The sequence below is a fragment of the Labrus bergylta genome, chromosome 5, assembly GCF_963930695.1.
Source record: "Labrus bergylta chromosome 5, fLabBer1.1, whole genome shotgun sequence".
NCBI lineage: Eukaryota > Metazoa > Chordata > Actinopteri > Labriformes > Labridae > Labrus > Labrus bergylta.
Genome location: NC_089199.1, coordinates 9,535,085 through 9,552,230, shown reverse-complemented (window position 1 = coordinate 9,552,230; position 17,146 = coordinate 9,535,085). Strand labels below are relative to the sequence as shown.

Here is a 17,146-nt window from a genome sequence, read left to right as displayed (position 1 = left end):
GCTATGTACAAAGCACAGGGAAATTAAGATATAAACAATATTTACCACTTTTACATGGTGTATGTATGAGGGCTCAATAAGACAAATTTTTTCCACTTTGTATCAGTATTGAACACGCGTCTGAACAAATTGTTGACCGGTTAAAGTTAATATCAACACAAAACAGTGGAGAGGTTTCCAGTTTTTGTTGCTAAAAGGTTGCTGTTGTCTGTGCAAAAAACAGTTTGAAGCATGTAAAAATCTGTGATGTGCACAAAAAGTGAACAAAAGTTGATTCAATAATTCATCAAATTCTGATAACATGTTTTCATTATCTGCTGCAAAACCAGAATTGCCGGAAAAATATTACTAGAGAAGATCTCCTAGCAACAGTGTGGAAATTCAGTGACCCTACTGCATTAGTTTATAGTTTAACCTCGAAAAGCATCTTTGACCTGTGGACAGAGAGCACACATAAGCTACTGAGGTGGGATGAGGGATCAACATAAGGGCAACATTTCTAGACTGGTAAGAATTCAATAAAACAGTGCACATGGGCAAAATATGCATTATGTTGCTGCACTTAGATATACTTTATTGATCCCGTAAGGGGAAATTCAATTGTTACACTTACTGTATGCTGCACACACATAGGCTGAAAAAACCCAGATGCACAAACAGGATCCTGTGGACATGCTCTAATGGAGAGATGTCAGAGTTAGGGGCCTGCCCACAGTGAGTGCTCCTGGGCTGGTTTCGGGGGAACAGTGCCTTGCTCAAGGGCACCTCGGCAGTGCTCAGTAAGTGATCTGGTACCTATCCAGCTACCAGACCAATTTCCAGATTTGGTCGGCAAGGGGACTTGAACCAGCAACCTTCCAGTTCCCAACCCAAGTCCTTACAGACTGAGATACTGCAGCGTCAGAAGCTCACAACTACAACAGATTATCAGCAAAGCAAAGCTGACAACAACCAAAGGCTATTGAACAACAATAACCATCCCTTTATGTGTCAACTCTCTTTCTTCCCCCCAAACCAATGAGACATTTTGTTAAAACATTTTTTTTTGTGTGTGTGGGGGGGGGGGGGGGGGGGGGTTTACCCCAAGAAACAAACATTAGCAATATGACCCATACCTTTAAGGATTGACCTCCTGTTTCGTTTACAACAAAGTAAAACCCATTAAATAAGCTGGTATTGGTATGGGCTGGTATGCCCACTACTGTTTATGTAAAAAGAGGCAATTCTGAGGGGTTCAAAGTTAAGGTAAATGCTTTGTTACATCCAGTAAAAGTCAAATGAAGTCAAGAGCGCTGTAGAGGGCTGTTTAAAAATGTAATTCACCTACAGAGTAAGTCAGCCGTTAAATCAACCAGTCAGAAAGCCAGGGAATGACAACAATAATGCTATTATTCATCATACAGAGGTGTGACGAGAGCAAGATCCCAGAACCTAATGAATTATTGTGTAGTTATCTAGTATCAAAGTATTACCAGAAAATCACAACAGTTGTAGTATAATTATGAAAGGCTGAATGAGTAAAAGGTGAATCCAGAGTGAATCAACCAAACTTTCAATCGCTCATCCTGTCTGACAAGACAGCACACACATTGAAAGACAGTTTGAAGGGTCCTCCCTGAGCAAAGGGACCTCAGGCTGCTCTCAATTCTGAGCAAATAAAACTTGTTTACTGGAAGAGGGCTTTAAGCTGGCAAGGTTAAATGTTTCCCCCACCCAGAAATGAAACAGGGCGAGATAAGAAGAGGTTTGAACTAAGATACAGCTTGCAGGATCCAACAGACGGCTGTAGGAAAAGCTCTTTTCCCACATGGACCTCAGTCTGAAAATGTTCTGTCAATTTCCGGGGTTAGCATCTTATCGTAACAAGAGCCCCAATCCATTCCCAAATTTAGATGCATTCATAACTTCTTAGCATGTATCCTCTTACTCATTCATAAACTATTTCCGATTGGCTTTAGTGGGATAAATGCAGCAACAGTGCCACAGTTTCACATCAAAGAGAACCAGACATTCTTAATAAAGAAATTAAGGAGGTCATCTAAGTCATATGTTGAACAACGTTGACGTCTTGAGCTTAGTGGAAAATCAAAAAAATGTCAGCGCTTCCTGTGCTTAACGGCTGTGACAGTTAGTGTAACATGTGAGAAGTTGTTTTCCACTCTCTTTGGCAGCTCTAACCCTGCACACTATTGTAATTCATCAGGACTGTCAGAGGGCCGCTTGGGTTCGAGTCCGACTTGTGGCTATTTTCCTGCATGTCATCACCACTCACTCCCGATTTCCTACGGAAACCTTGAAATAAACATGACAGGCAGCTGCAGTGAGAACCAGGTATCTCTCATTTCAGGAATGTAACCAAAAGGTTTCTTTTTTTTTGTTTCAAACAGCAGCACTGTCCTGTCTAAATAAAGGCAAACAGCCTAAAAATAAAGCTTTCAAAATAAATTTACCTTTGCCTTTTTTATTTGCCCAAAACCGATAGGACACCTTTAAGATTTATTTTGGGAATTTTGCCTTTATCTTGATAGGACATTGCATAGAGTAGGAAATAAGAGAGAGAGAGAGAAAGAGAGATAGCTAGAGAGGGGGGAATAACATGCGCGAAAGGAGTCAGAGGTCGGATTCAAACCCAAGCAGCAGTCTCTGTACATGTGGGCGCGTACACTCACCACTACCCCACCAATGCCGCTATAGCAGTGGTTCTCAACTGGTGGGTGGGAACCCAAAAGTGGGTTGCGGAGCTGTTTTCAGTGGGTCGCGAGCATGTGCCTGTAAAGCCCTTTTTTAAATGTGTTAGTTTTGTTCAGTTTCTTGCTTCGGTCGGATGTTTTGAACTGGCTGAGGTACAAAACATCTGACGGAAGTGGCAAATTGCAAAAACCGCACAATTTTTCATTAGATCAATCTGATTAGATGAAAAATAATCTAAATTTGGGTCACGATTTTTCAGGGAGGAGTTGGTGGCGGGTCCTGAGGCTAGACGATTTGAGAACCACTGCTCTATAGGACAACTTCTAAAAAACAGCCCCTCTTTCAATTAACAATGCACTAAAATTTAAATTACAGCTGATAATACAAACACCATCTATATTGAACTTTCAATATTACAACTGAACATACAGGCTTTGGATTGTCTAAGATTATAGCTTCTAGCTAACTTCTATTGTTTCTATCTCTTTTGATTGCTTATTTATCTTTATTTATTTATTCTTGGTACTCTCCAATCGACCTAAGTTGTCTGAGTTCCTGTGTTGCCTGAGTTCTTGTGATGTTTGGGTTTTGAAGTTAGTTGACTCTTTGTCTGGGTTCTTTAACTATTGGGGTTTTATTGTTGTTGGGTGCCTCATCCATGGGTTGCTTTGTTGTGTTTATGTTGTTGTTGTTTGGGTTCTTCTGCTTTGTTGTTACGAATGCTTCTGCATTCAAAGCACTTTGTAAACCCTTGTTTCTAAAAATGCTATACAAATACACATATTACTCAGATTATTTGTATAATTAAGAGATTCTACTTTTTTTTTTTAAATTGCTCTTTATCTTGTCAAAGTAACAGCACTTATTAGAGCACAGTCAAAAGACTTAGAGAAACACCTAAATAAAAGAGACACAGATGGGTTCTGGAGACGGAGTGTGAGAAGATGTATGTCTCTCTTTCAAATAGAGCACTGGTTAAAAGACACTTTACCAAGACAGCACACAAAAAGCATGATCAATTAATAAAATGTCCTCTTGTTAACATAAAAGAAGAAAACATTTAAAGACATTTTACTTACTTCAAGTATGTATTTCTGCAGGGACTGGATGTCTTTCAGAGCCTCTGGGTCCTGGTGAATGACCACCACCTCCTTCAACGGGTACTGAAATACATCAACACATTACACAGTTAAAGCAAAGCACAGAAATAATACCTTGGCCATCAAAGAGAAAAATAAGGCCTATACTGGACCTGCAGGAATCATACACTGTTATATACAGTCTATGGTAGGAATAGAAGAAACAAAAAAACAGATCCTGATTTATGATTGATTTTAAAAACTATACTTCTAGAAAAATCTATTTAGCAATTTATTTGTGACCTTAAAAAAAATGTAATTTGGGCCTTTATTGGAGAGATGGGACAGTGGACAACGTTGGAAATAAGTGAGAGAGAGAGAGAGAGAGAGAGAGAGAGAGAGAGAGAGAGAGTGGGGAATGACATGCAGAAAAAGGAGCCACGGGCCAGATTTGAACCTGGGCAGCCTCTGTACACTCTGTGCAAACCATCCACTAGTCCCACCTACGCCCCAGAATATAAACATTTTGTAAAACTTTTTAAACTAAAAAAACATCCAATAAGGACAGTTTTCTGACAGTAGTGGCTGTTGTTTTCTGTCATGTAACTCCTTGTGTTGTAATCAGATAAGAACACCAATGTAGCATGTTTAACATCGTTTACATTCATTGTACCTCTCCAACACTGGAGTGCATGAATGGATTGGATAAAGGAAATAATTCACCTTGACGGGCAAGGTCTTCCGGTCTCTGATCACTCTGCCCAGCTCAATCACAGACTGCATCTGGGAGACAGCACTCTCAATGCGCTTGTCAATCAAATTCTCTCTGGGGAAAAAAAACAAAAAAAAACTCAAGTTAAGAAAATCAAAGCATCCTAACACATGAATTAGCATTACAGTGTGGTAGTATGATCTAACACCTCATAAGTCTGCAGTTGAGGTTTTACTGAAGAGGTGGGGGCATTTATGATGCTCGCTTTCCACAAAAACAATAATATCATAAAACGCTCCACTTGATTAAACTTTTGCGAAACAAAAAAGTGTGCGCCCTTACTGGGCTTCCTTCCTAGAATATTAGATTGTAGGAGGATGAGAGAATATATTTCAAAACAACCCCTCTTCTGAGGAGATTCATTTGGTATTCTGTGAAACTTTCTACAATGTCAGGTCACAGTTTGGGGGCGTAGGTTCATTTCTGTAATACCTCACATGCAGCAAATTCTTGTTAATGGTGGGTTATTAAATTGCTTTTACATTTCAGAGAAAAAAGAAAAAAAGATGTGTGACAAGGTTATTTCCACACGTCAAAATAAATAGAGTTCAGGACCATCAGTACCAGACAATAACTAAGGATCCTTCACTAATAAGGTACAGAGACTTCCACCTCCGGATACAAATTAGAGCTGCGCAGCCTCTGATAATCATGCATAATAGTGATATTAGCCCTAACTGTCTGCAGCATCACACACTGTGTGTGTGGGTTGTGTGTGTGTGCTTCTGCATGTGTGTGCCCCCAACAGTAGAGTGGAATGAGAGAGGAGAGGACACTGGGGACGGCCAATCATTTAATGAGCTGATTGAGGAGCAGCTGTTCCCGGCGCCTGATTGGTGGCTGACCTTTGGGAGGGGGTTGAAGTAGTCCCATTCGACAGTGGGAAGGACAAGCCGCTAATAAAGCAGCAGCAGTGAGTGCTGCCTAAGTGACAGGGGAGATTATATGAACCACTACACGCACTATTTTCCTTTTGGTAAATCAAATGGATATTTAATCAAGTCAGAACTTTTTTTTTGTTACAGTTAAAGACGATGCAATTAAGTTTTGGCAATTAGAAATTCCTGCCAGGCATTGCAAAACTGATCAGCCACCGAGGCAAACATTTAACTGAGGTAATTGAAGAGAAGGGAAAGAAAATGATCGTAGTCTGTGAGCAATATCCATCTGCTGGGCTGTATACGGAGACAGGCGCTGTGCAGCTTGTGTGGGTACTTTAAATGATCTGCTTAAAGTACACAACTCTGATCTCTCTCTAAAGAAAGAATCAACAGTTTCATCCAAAAAATGCAAGCAGGGTTAGTTCAGGCAGACTTAGCAGTGAACTTGAGGGAGGCAGTGCACAAGGATTTCAATGCTTTTCTTCTTATCAGGTGACCTGATTGTTGGTACCGCTGTGGAAAGATGTATCATCTGTGATTCAGTTTTATCAGCCAGAAACAGAGCTTTGCATTTGACACACCAGTGGAAAAAGACAATCTGCTCAGAAATGACTCACAAGCAAATCTTTATCCACAGAACCTATACCATCCCATAAACTAAGACTTGTGAAAAGGAAAAATTGATCAGACTGGCGATGTTAGAACGATAACATACAAGAGGAAAACGAGGCAGCAAACAATAGGAATAAAGAGAAATAAAAATGACTACAACAGAAGAGCTGCTATGGAGCCTGACGGTTATCTAAAAACTACTGTGGACTCTGGAGCCTCAAAAGCTGCTTCTCCATGGAGTTTAGAGTGTGATACTGTCGGGGTAAAGTAAGGCCACGCACTCTGGCTGAGTCTGATTAGGCTGTGGATCAGCAGTGGATATCCTCTGGGAAAAATGGGGTAACATGGGGGTGGGGCTGCAGGGTGACTATATGTGGAAAGAGCATCAGTTTTTAAACCAGATGACCTCAGTTACTTTTTCTACGCTTTAAAATCTGGTTTAAGAAAGCATCTGCCCTTTGGATGAATCATTGAACAAGACATGCTCGTAGATACAGAAGGAAATCCTTACAGTGTGTATTAGCAGCTTAGCTTGTTTTACCTAAAGCCTCGACTGTTTCATTTTAAAATGGAACAATTTCTGTGGATGCGTACGTAGGACACCAGTATTTTTAGTCAACAGTCCACCTCTATGACACACAGCAGGAGACTGTTTTATGTTCTTAAATCTTTGATTCCTGACCTTGTTTTCTTGGCCTGACTATTTGAAATGCTGGAAGAGGTTGGAGGCTACGGGGAAGAACAAATGTGTGCAGAGGTGACACATTGACTGGTCGGGCTGCAAAACAGTTTATATATAAGTCTATAATTCAGTCACAAAATGTAGATGAAGGTAGTTAATGTTAAAGCCGAAGATGACATCATCAATTCCATTGTATAGTCCACAACCCCAACAAATGCCCAATCCACATCTCCCCACCCACAGCCCTTGAGCATCATGGTCAAGTTTGTGAGGGCTCTACTGCAGATTTCATGCCGAAATCCACACTTTGTGGAGGACTTACCCAGAAATCATTGCAAACTTGTTGACGTGAAGGATGTGATTATCCTTGCGCAAACTTAATGTAAACAAACGTTGGTATATGGAAGTTGTATTAAAATAGGTGCAGTTGATCACTTTTGTGGTTAAATAGCACATACTGTATGAAGAGTTGTTTGTGTTTTTAAGCTAAATATTCACAAATGATTAATATGTTTGGCTTTTACAACTTTTGATAGTTTTCTAAAGCGAACAATGTAATGTGGAATAGATACAAATATATACTGCCGGTCGGCGTTTTTCTCATTATGTATTTCTGCATCTTCTTCTATGTCATATACCATCTCAGACCCAAGGACTAAGACACTCGCACTCCATGTCTGACACCATTAGAGTACTTTAGGGTTCAATGCTAAGGTTTAAGGTCGACTTTGTGATTGGGCCATATTCCGTGTACTCTCGTAGGGGAGTAAAGATCACTGTTGATTAATTTAATATCTAACTGTTGATTGGTTTTAGCAAACAGATACTGAGAAATCTCTACTACTTTAACATGTGTCAATGTCCCTAAATTTGTGAGCTGTATTGGAGGTTCTTACTAACCTGGCTTGTGGCAGCATGAGATAGTGGATGCTGCTGGCGTCCTTCTCTTCCACAGAGGCAGGGTCGATGAGGTGACGCAGGTTTTGGTACATCACCTCTGTAATGAAAGGTGTGAAGGGGGCCTGAGGGGATGTAGGGAAAAGAGCAAGACCCCATGAAAGAAAACGGAAGAGTAGAAGATTATTAAGATACTCTGTTGCTGTGGTTGATTCACATTTTCTGACAAAAAAAGGTCTAAAAGTCAGAAGCAGCAATGAAACCAGAATAAAAACACATTTTTCTCAACAGCTTTTCCCACTCAAACAGTGCAAAAGTTCAAACAGAATTATGTTGGAGAGAGGTTACTTTTAATGCGATTCTCATCCATTTCAACCACGGCTAATTAATTTGTATGGCCCAAAGCTGATCTGTATTGATCTGGGTTAGGATAACTGGCTCTTAGCATGCATCTCGCCTCACATGCAAACATCTTCAATGTGTTATAAATAAAAACTCCTACTGCTTATGCATTATGCATAGCCATGTGAGCACACACACACACAACTATTCTGTATACCAGCATTAGTTCTTTGTTACTTACATATACAAAAGCAAAACCTCACCACAAGAAATTTTCCCCATACAATCTAATTTCTCTCTAACACACACACACACACACACACACACACACACACACACACACACACACACACACACACACACACACACACACACACACACACACACACACACACACACACACACACACACACACACACACACACACACACACACACACACACACACACACACACACACACACACACACACACACACACACACACACACACACACACACACAGAGAGAGAGAGAGAGAAAGAGTATGACTCACCATCAGCCTGCACATGGAAAACAGGACACTGAAGAGGGTTTCCAGCGCCCACAGGCAGTCCTCAGTGCCACTCTCTCCCTGAAAAGTTCACACATGCATCAATACAGTGAGTCCCATTGCAACAGAGAGAAAAATAAAAGTGCCCTCGCAGACATCAGAACATTTATACTCAAACTCATGACAACCAAACATTCACTAGAAGGTCCATAAACTGATTCCAGCTATGATTAAGACACTGAAATGTTTCCATTAAACAGTTACTCATTTACATTATAAAAGAAACTTTCAGGACTTAAACCTATAAACTGTCATCGCTGACTCTAAATAAAAACAGATTCTGAATTGATATCTCACCTTCAGACGACGTCTGTTGGTCCTGACGTACCAGTTGGTGAGCATGTCCACAAACTTGACCAGGCGAGGAACCACTGTATACAGACGGTAAGCTGCGAGAGAAAACTACAGTCAGTTTATGTATAAAAACGGCAAGATCAAGAGGATTTGAAAATTTGAAGCAGTTGTCTTGAAGCCTCTGTCCAGATCAATCTGAGTTTTAAAGGGGAAAAATGTGGTGCCTGCGTGTCTCACCGTCCATCTCAGTCTTGAAGAACTGGACGAGGGACTGAGTGAAGGACTGGATCCATTTATCCATGATGTTGTCACTCTGCTTTGCTGTGTTTTCATTGTACAGGAACTGAACGTCATCCTCCTAATTAATAAATACAATTACACACACACAGAGTTTGATGAGTTTGATGCTGCTGTGAGCCATCTACAGGCAGGAACAGCTAGTTCTGCAGCCGTGTAGACACTTGGTCTATGTCAGATCTGTAGTGTTTGCTGTTATTATAGCGGCAGCAGGTGGTGGATGTGTGTGTGTGTGTGTGTGTTTGTGTGTTAATGCTATGAACTCAATAAGGTGTGTGTTGTGGAGTGAAACATGTGATTGATACTGTTAGTGAAAAGGTGAATCCAGACAATAAGGGTTGACGAGGGTGGTATATCTATGTATAGACTCGGCATGACAGAGAGAAGTCAGAAAACAAGGCTGAGGACACTAAGGGAACAACATTCTTTAAAACAATTGATAGGTTTTTTTCACAAGCAGAGCAGAGACAATAAATAAAAAATGCTTTCAGCTTCTGATTTTATTCCAGATGAAACCACAATCCCCCAGCCATAAGTAAACCAGTGACATAGGGACATTAGAGGGATGTATAACTGCTGCTATGGCATCAAAAACGATTAATTTCCTTTTTTTACTCTCATTAAACTTGATTGGTTAAAAGAAGTTACAATGTTGTGTTTTGTAGAACTGGAAAAGCTAAAGGACCATTGTATGAATTGTGCAGTGATGACCTTTTATTCTCTTCATTACACATGTACCTTCTGTAACCTTTGTACGTTCTGCACCAGAAAGCGGTAGGCGTTATACCACGGCAGGAAGACATCCTTCAACACGTCCCGAACACCCTCCTCTTTGAAACGCAGGTTCTCTGCTCTCACCACAGGAGAGTTGATGAGGTACAGTCTACGCAGAGGGAAAGGAGGCTTGTGAGTATGGCAGAAATTATAATGACAGGCTGAAAGTGGGTACACAGGTAAAAAAAAAAAAAAAATGAAAATGTGTTCATAGATATGAAAGTAGGCCAAGTCAAATGAAAGATGTGTTGTGTTGTTGAGGACTGATAGATCACACAAAACAGCACTGAGGATAAACTTTGCAGAACTTAGTGGGGACGCTCCAGTTACACATTCACCAAAATAACTTGAAATGCGGGAAACAGGAAAGTAAAAGGGAACCAAAACAACAGTGTTGAGGGAACACTTAACACCCGGTTGGCTTGTTTAGAGTTGAGTAAAACAAATTCATGAAGATGGCTACATGTAAGCTAAGCTGAAAAGAAATGTGTAACGCTCCATGTTTCTCAATATCAATCATTTTTCCAGCTTAAAACGAATATTAAAATTTTCTGTGTGTTCTCATTTAACAGTAAAACGGAAGATTTTGTATATCTACAGAAGACGTTAGTGTTGTAGTCAAGACCACACTAACCGAGACCTACCCGAGACCAGAATGCTCCGAGACCAAAACAAGACCGAGACATTTAGGGATCGAGACCAAGACCCAGGCAGGACCATGAATATCACAAAAAAAAACATCATCTTGTGTGCAGTGAGTGTGTCACTCACTTAGACCAAAACACAGAGAAGGTTGCCGCCGTAACTGGGGGATAAAAATCCTAATTTGAACAAATACATGTAATTTGTTCTTTCAGAAAGGGTTGTTTTACTTAGAATCAAAGTGATGACGTGGAAAACTGGACTATCAGTGGTGGTCTTGATTTAAATCCGGAGTCGGCCCAGTCTGAGACCGAGAAAAAATGCTTTTGATTCTGAGACCTTCAAAAAGTGGTTGCAGATTTCTGCTACATTTAAGCGTATATCCTCTGAAAATAACTGTGTGAGTCATGACAGGGTTAGGGGCTATGTCAGTGATGTTTTCCGAGCCGTATCTACAGCGTGTTTACAGGGACAGGGACGGCCGGCCGGCTCATCCCCTTAAATATAAAAGTTGTTTAATTGAGGGACTCTAACATACTGCACTCACTGCTTATTTGAATGTCACGTAAGTGTTTTTAGATCACGGTCATTTTGTGTAAATTTACATGCAGTGTGAAGATACGAGTAAAATAAAGAGCGCTAGCATTAGCATGCTAACACAATGCAGCCCAAGTTGTTTTGGTTTCATGCTGGTGCTCAAGGGCGACATCTACTGGATCACAAAGTTGCATATTCTTCCTTTAACAAACATGCTCAGAGTTTAATATTTCCTTTGTTTTTTTTTTAAAGCTAAAGATAGAGACAACTGGGCCTGCAGCCCCATGAGTGTCAATTAATATTTGAGATTACAGGACACTTATCTGACACAATTAAAGGAAAGCTGGGTATCCTAATGAAAGGCGATGTAGATGTCAAATGTGTTTGGATTGGATAAGGTTTTCCAATTCAGCTCCATGTCCACTTTCATTATGTTTTGCAACATTTTTGGACAAACCCTTTCAAACCAACAGCTTATCAGTACAAATTAAATTAAGCGCAAAATCTCTTTTTCATTATTAAATCCAAATGCAATCACTGTTGACATGACAGACAGAAAACCTGACAAATCCATGCTTTTATAGCCTGTGGCAGGCACCAGAACACAGTGCAGACTGCTTTTAAAAGGTTCTGATGATGACTTTAGAAGCAAGCCTACATGATGCAACGTCATGCAACAGGCCATCTGCGTTTCTAATATGAGCAACTCTTCAAATACATTTTTTAACAAAATGCACAATACACAGATCCATCAGCTAGTCAAATAGTTTTTGGCACCCTAAAATGAGCCAACATGATGTCAGAGGGCTGTTACTTCACCCGGTGTAAAAGTAAAGGGAGTTGAAGAAGTAAAGGAGCGCAGTGTTTAATAACCGCAACAGAGGAAGTCAAGTCTTAAAGCACAAAATAGATGCGTTCTACTGTAAATAAAGGCCTTAAGAGAAAAAAAGCCATCACTTTTCTTTATTTATCTCCACAGCTCTTTCTTCATCAGTCTATATTGTGAGCATATGGAGGAACTGCATGGTGCTTTATTCATTAGACCATATGGCCATGGCGCTGTCACTGCTCAGGGCAAAGGAGTGAATGTAAGAGGAGAAAACGTGTGAATGCATGTGTGTGTACAGTATGCGTGACTGTGTGTACACTGTATGTAGGACAAAGAAGCTGCCTAGTTAAGCATGGACAGTGATTCAAACCTTTTAAACCTTCTTCCTGCTAATAACATAAGGTAGATTACCGCACAGATCCCAGCCACCGGCACACAGGCATTCATGCTTCAGAAACACACACACAATCACACAACTGGTTCACATTCAAACACAGAGCTGACCTGAGGGCATCAGCTCCATAGTTCTGCACTACGAGTCCTGGATCCGGGTAGTTCTTCTTGCGCTTGCTCATCTTCTGTCCATCGCTGCAGGAGTGAGACAGCCAGAGGCATTAATGCACACACACACATGTATGCTTGAACTAAAGTGCATGTTTGAAACAATGCACGTTGGTATTCAAATTAGTCAAGTCCTTCCAGGTCAGTAGGCCTGTGAGCACAGTGCTGCATGAAGACCCAGGGGCTGAGGACAAGTAACTGTATTGTAGAGCAGCTCTGAGGGCTGAATGTTACAGCACATATAGCACAATGATCATTAGAAACAAATAATAAGACATGACTTGGTGAGAGAGGGAGCAAAACAGAATATAAAAATGTTAGGAAAGAGGGGGGCCAACTGTAGATAAATGGAGTCAAACAAGGAAATGATGTCCACAGAAAATAGGAAGACATCTGAAATTGACTGACAGAATGAGATTTGCAATATCCTATTTTTCTTGCAGTCAAAAAAATCCCCCAAATTGATCCTGCTGCTGGGTACTGTCTGTGTAGTCAAAGCCCAATATACAGCAGCTATACAAAAGTATTTTGAGAAACATTGTTAGCTTTTAATGAAAGACAGTTCTATTTGGAAATTAAAGACCGATAAGAAAGACTTACCTAGCCAGTACAAGTCCGTTAACAATGACGTTCTTGAAGGGTGGTTTGCCGAACAGAGCTGTGGAAAGCACGAGCAGGGTGTAGAACCTACAACATGACACAGAAGGGCAGAATCCAAGGTAAGAGTCCTTGCACAGTAGACTGCCAGGGACCCCCTCCACTAACCAAAACACACATTAAACTATGTGATATAACAGCAAAGATCCCTCGGGTGGGTACAGTCCACCGTAGAACAGTTTTCTTGTGTCGTTTTGAAGCTGACACTCACAGTTATGGAAAGTTCAATGAATTTTGGAGCCACATTTGTCAACAGAGCTGTCATTCAGGGTGTTATACCCCTTTTGAAAGCATTAAATAAGAAACTAAAACTGAATTTAAAAAACACTTAAGCATGAATCAAAACTTGAATGACAGAAACCATGTTTGAGAAATAATTATTTGATCTGTATTTTAATTGTACAGTTTGATCTGAGTTCTATCTGCTTGTATCAAGAAGGCGGAGATTAAGACCTATACTGCAGCCAGACAGCAGGGGGAGCGGCAAACGTTTTGGCTTCACTTTTAGACAGCTGTCATGTCGTTCATCTTCTTCTTCTTTTTTTTTTTTTTTTACAGTCTATGGTACCAAGTTGGACTGACACATTCCAAATTATTAATTCTCCAATAAAAGGATGAAAAGGATAAAAATACAAACATACATAAACAATACCTTAAAAACAATTACAAACACACTGATTTAAAGCATTGATTTTTGTCTGCCAGCCCAGTCATGCTCTGCTCTTCTCATTCAAGCTCAAGAGGGAGGGTCTCTGGTATTTCCCTTCATCCCTCTATCATTCATTCATTCATTCATAGCTCACCATCCTCTCGTCTGGTCAATGCCTTCAGCGATGAAGTCTGCTGGGAATGTGTCCTCAAACTCCTTCCTCTTTTCGAAGGGGTAGTGGACTTGGGCGTAAGGCATGCTGCCGCTCTCGAACCAGCAGTCGAACACCTCGGTGATCCTACGCAGGGTGCCTTTACCACACCGTGACGGGATGGTCAGATTGTCGATGCTGGGTGGAGAAAAAGTAGACAAAAAGAAAGAAAGGAGTGTTGAGACAGATGGCAGCAATAACAAATTCAACCACTCCTGCTATATTTTTGTTTTTATTAATGTTTTGATGATTTCTGTTCATCTATATGCTTTTGGGCAGCCATCCCAAACAGTGGTTTTATAATATTTCACCGCTGGGAATGAGGTTTAAGAAAAGAACAGCAGAGCTCATGTTGTGCTGACACCCGCTAGAATAAGGTCGGTTATTGCTTTAAGCTTCAAGGATATAAAGATGAATTTACTTCATATACCCACATACTGTATACCCACACAGATTCAGCCCTAGAGTTTTTTTTTTCCAGTTAAGTTTCTCAAGCTGAGGAAAACAAAACCTGAGAAAGAAAATGAGCTTGCATTATGTAGCAGTTATAAACTGCCAGTCTGTGTGTGGTGCCCACTAAATCTCTAATATATCCTCGAGGTTCTATTCTGGCCAAAGAAAAGACAGAAAATGTAAACAACTAACATCAGAAGGTAATAAATCCACATAAAGTTGTTTAAGGGAAATTTACAGTAGTTTCTCTCCCAGCTGCAACCTCCTTCACATTTTCTTTTTAGAGTTATTAGCACTCAGGCCTATAAAACACAGAATACACCTTTAATAATCTGTTCGCAGCCACTAAAGCTGCTCTGCTGCAGCACTCTGCTGCTCCTAAGAGCTCTACTTCTGGGTCTGTTGAGGAAAGAGAGAGGAGTTTTTCTGAAAAGAAGTGAGCACATTTTCAGTTGTTTTTTAATATGTGATTGTTGCAGTGTGCTATGCATATGATTTTGCTAAATGTTTCCCTTTCCATTATGCAGTAAAAGTGATTATCTCTAGGAGCCATGCATTTCACTCCTTATTATATGACTTCATAACAGTTTGTTCATTTAGTTGTTAGAGAAATCAAATTTAGTTCATGTCCCTGATTTTTCAGTCAATCAGATAACTTAAAGCTATTATACACAGTGTGTTATATCTCCAGCAACAGGTCTTTTCAATCCAATTGACCTGTCATTTTGCAATGCAGAGGTTTTGCAGAGCAACATGAGAACATGTTTTCCAGGAAATATCTAATCACGTGTGTCCCCAAACATGGAATATATAAAACACATAATATAAAAGTCCCTGAGCTAAAACCGCATGTTTAAAACAATTTCAATATAAATAGAAGACTTTCAATAGAATCTCCCTCAGGATCAATAAAGCATCTATCTCTCCATCTATCTCTCCATCCATCCATCGTGGGATTCTCATGATCTTCCAAACAGAAAAGGAACCACAAAGGTACAACCCAAACATGGGAACAGAGCCAGAGACAACTTCTTCCTCCCCCATCAATTAAAGATGGCCGACATCATATAAAAGATTATAGTTAATGATATGATGGAGAGCGGAAGATTGAAGTGATGTGCGTTCAACAACATCAGTGTGGTCCAGGCAAGCAGGTCACAGAGGATGTCAGGGTAACACATTATCACAGCAGACACACACCGCTGAGTTCATGTTCAGGTTTGTTGGCTGACAATCTTACTGCTGGCTCAGTGACTCACCTCTCCCGATGCAGATCAGTTACTTTGACTCCGGTCAGCTCCTCAAGTTCAGCTATGGAGCCGACACACACAACCTGAAGGGACAAATACACAGAGACACATTAACACACAAGACAGCAAGAGTAAGTCAACTCACAAAAAGTTAATGTTTAAGGCTGAAATGAAAGGCTGTATAAATAGTTGATCTTAAACTAAATATATTAAAATTACTCTCGAGTCCAAGACAAATTTTGTCAAGGGAAAATCAAGTGCATTGTATGTTATTGCATCATGTGGTATCTGATGTCCAAACAAAACACGGTTTTGTCTCAAAACCCACACAAACTGAGGCCAGTTGTACTTACTTAAATTTGAACTTAAGTGTCAAAAGCCTGCAAAGTACTATCAGTACCAGGCCTCCTCATTAAGGTGTATTTTCCTGTCGTTTTGCATCTTATTCTATCAATACACACATCTTCAAACTAGGCCCACTTCAACACACTTCCTGAATAACTTCCACCTTACAAAGTATGATAAAGTATGTTAACGGTCTCCGCGGAGAGTTAACCTGTAGGCCCTGCTCTAGTTTTACCACAGCACCAGGTAACATGGCCCAGATAGAGTCTGATACACCACTCTCGCGTACAAAAGAAGGAGGAAGTCAAAGAAAGCCACCAAAAACATTAGCACAGATAAAAGAACTGCAAAAGAAAAGAAGCAGAAAGATAGAAATGATACTGCCACAGACATACAAGCACACACACACGTGCTGCTTTTAGGTTTGAGTGTGTAGAAATTGTCTCCGAGGGGTGTGTGTGAGGGAGGCACCAGGGAGAGCGAGCGCTCTGGAAACAGTCACAACGCTATTTGCAGCAAGCAGGTCGCTGGCTGTCCCTCTTTCAGCCAACGCTTCATTTTTCAAACGCTTAAACAACCTAATTCTGACATCTCTATTCAGCTCAGTCTACTTCACATATCCTGCTGGGTTTGGCAATGAACATCAACAGCCACACAAACATTCACTCCGTTTATTTTTCATCCCTCATATTTACCCCCTTCTGATGTCATTCTCTGTTTCCTCACAAGCTAATTTATTCTGTCCCTTCTCATCTTTATCCTTATTTTCTGTGCCTTTCTTCCCTTTTTACCCTCAGATAACTGTTTGTCTTGAGGACCTTTGAAGTCGCCTTAACTGGCATGAAGAGAAGCCAAACACATTTTGGATTTGTGTTTATTTGCTGTTTACATTAATGAATCATTCATGTGTAGAGTTCACAGAGGCACTTGTTAATGGTGCCTGAGGGGGGCTGACTTTCACTACAGTTAAGGAGTCATGCAATGCTCTCGTTTGACACCATGGTCACATCACTTTGCCATGCCAGGAAAGTCCTACACAAGCCTCCACACACACAAAAGAAGGGCCAGATATGCTAAATTATGAGAGAGTCAAAAACAGGT

General features: G+C 40.5%; 1 protein-coding gene across 1 annotated transcript in view; it reads right to left on the bottom strand.

Annotated features, from left to right (window-relative positions):
• The window catches only part of iars1 (isoleucyl-tRNA synthetase 1), a 53,291-nt gene that overhangs the window by 11,355 nt on the left and 24,790 nt on the right, over positions 1 to 17,146 (bottom strand). The window contains exons 15-25 of the mRNA XM_020636769.3: positions 15,710 to 15,783; positions 13,941 to 14,135; positions 13,081 to 13,167; positions 12,424 to 12,507; positions 9,876 to 10,020; positions 9,078 to 9,198; positions 8,844 to 8,935; positions 8,490 to 8,567; positions 7,618 to 7,739; positions 4,494 to 4,596; positions 3,771 to 3,854 (exon numbers count right to left, since the gene is read on the bottom strand). Of these exons, the coding sequence (XP_020492425.1) occupies positions 3,771 to 3,854; positions 4,494 to 4,596; positions 7,618 to 7,739; positions 8,490 to 8,567; positions 8,844 to 8,935; positions 9,078 to 9,198; positions 9,876 to 10,020; positions 12,424 to 12,507; positions 13,081 to 13,167; positions 13,941 to 14,135; positions 15,710 to 15,783 (1,185 nt within the window). The remainder of the gene's footprint in view (positions 1 to 3,770; positions 3,855 to 4,493; positions 4,597 to 7,617; positions 7,740 to 8,489; positions 8,568 to 8,843; positions 8,936 to 9,077; positions 9,199 to 9,875; positions 10,021 to 12,423; positions 12,508 to 13,080; positions 13,168 to 13,940; positions 14,136 to 15,709; positions 15,784 to 17,146) is intronic.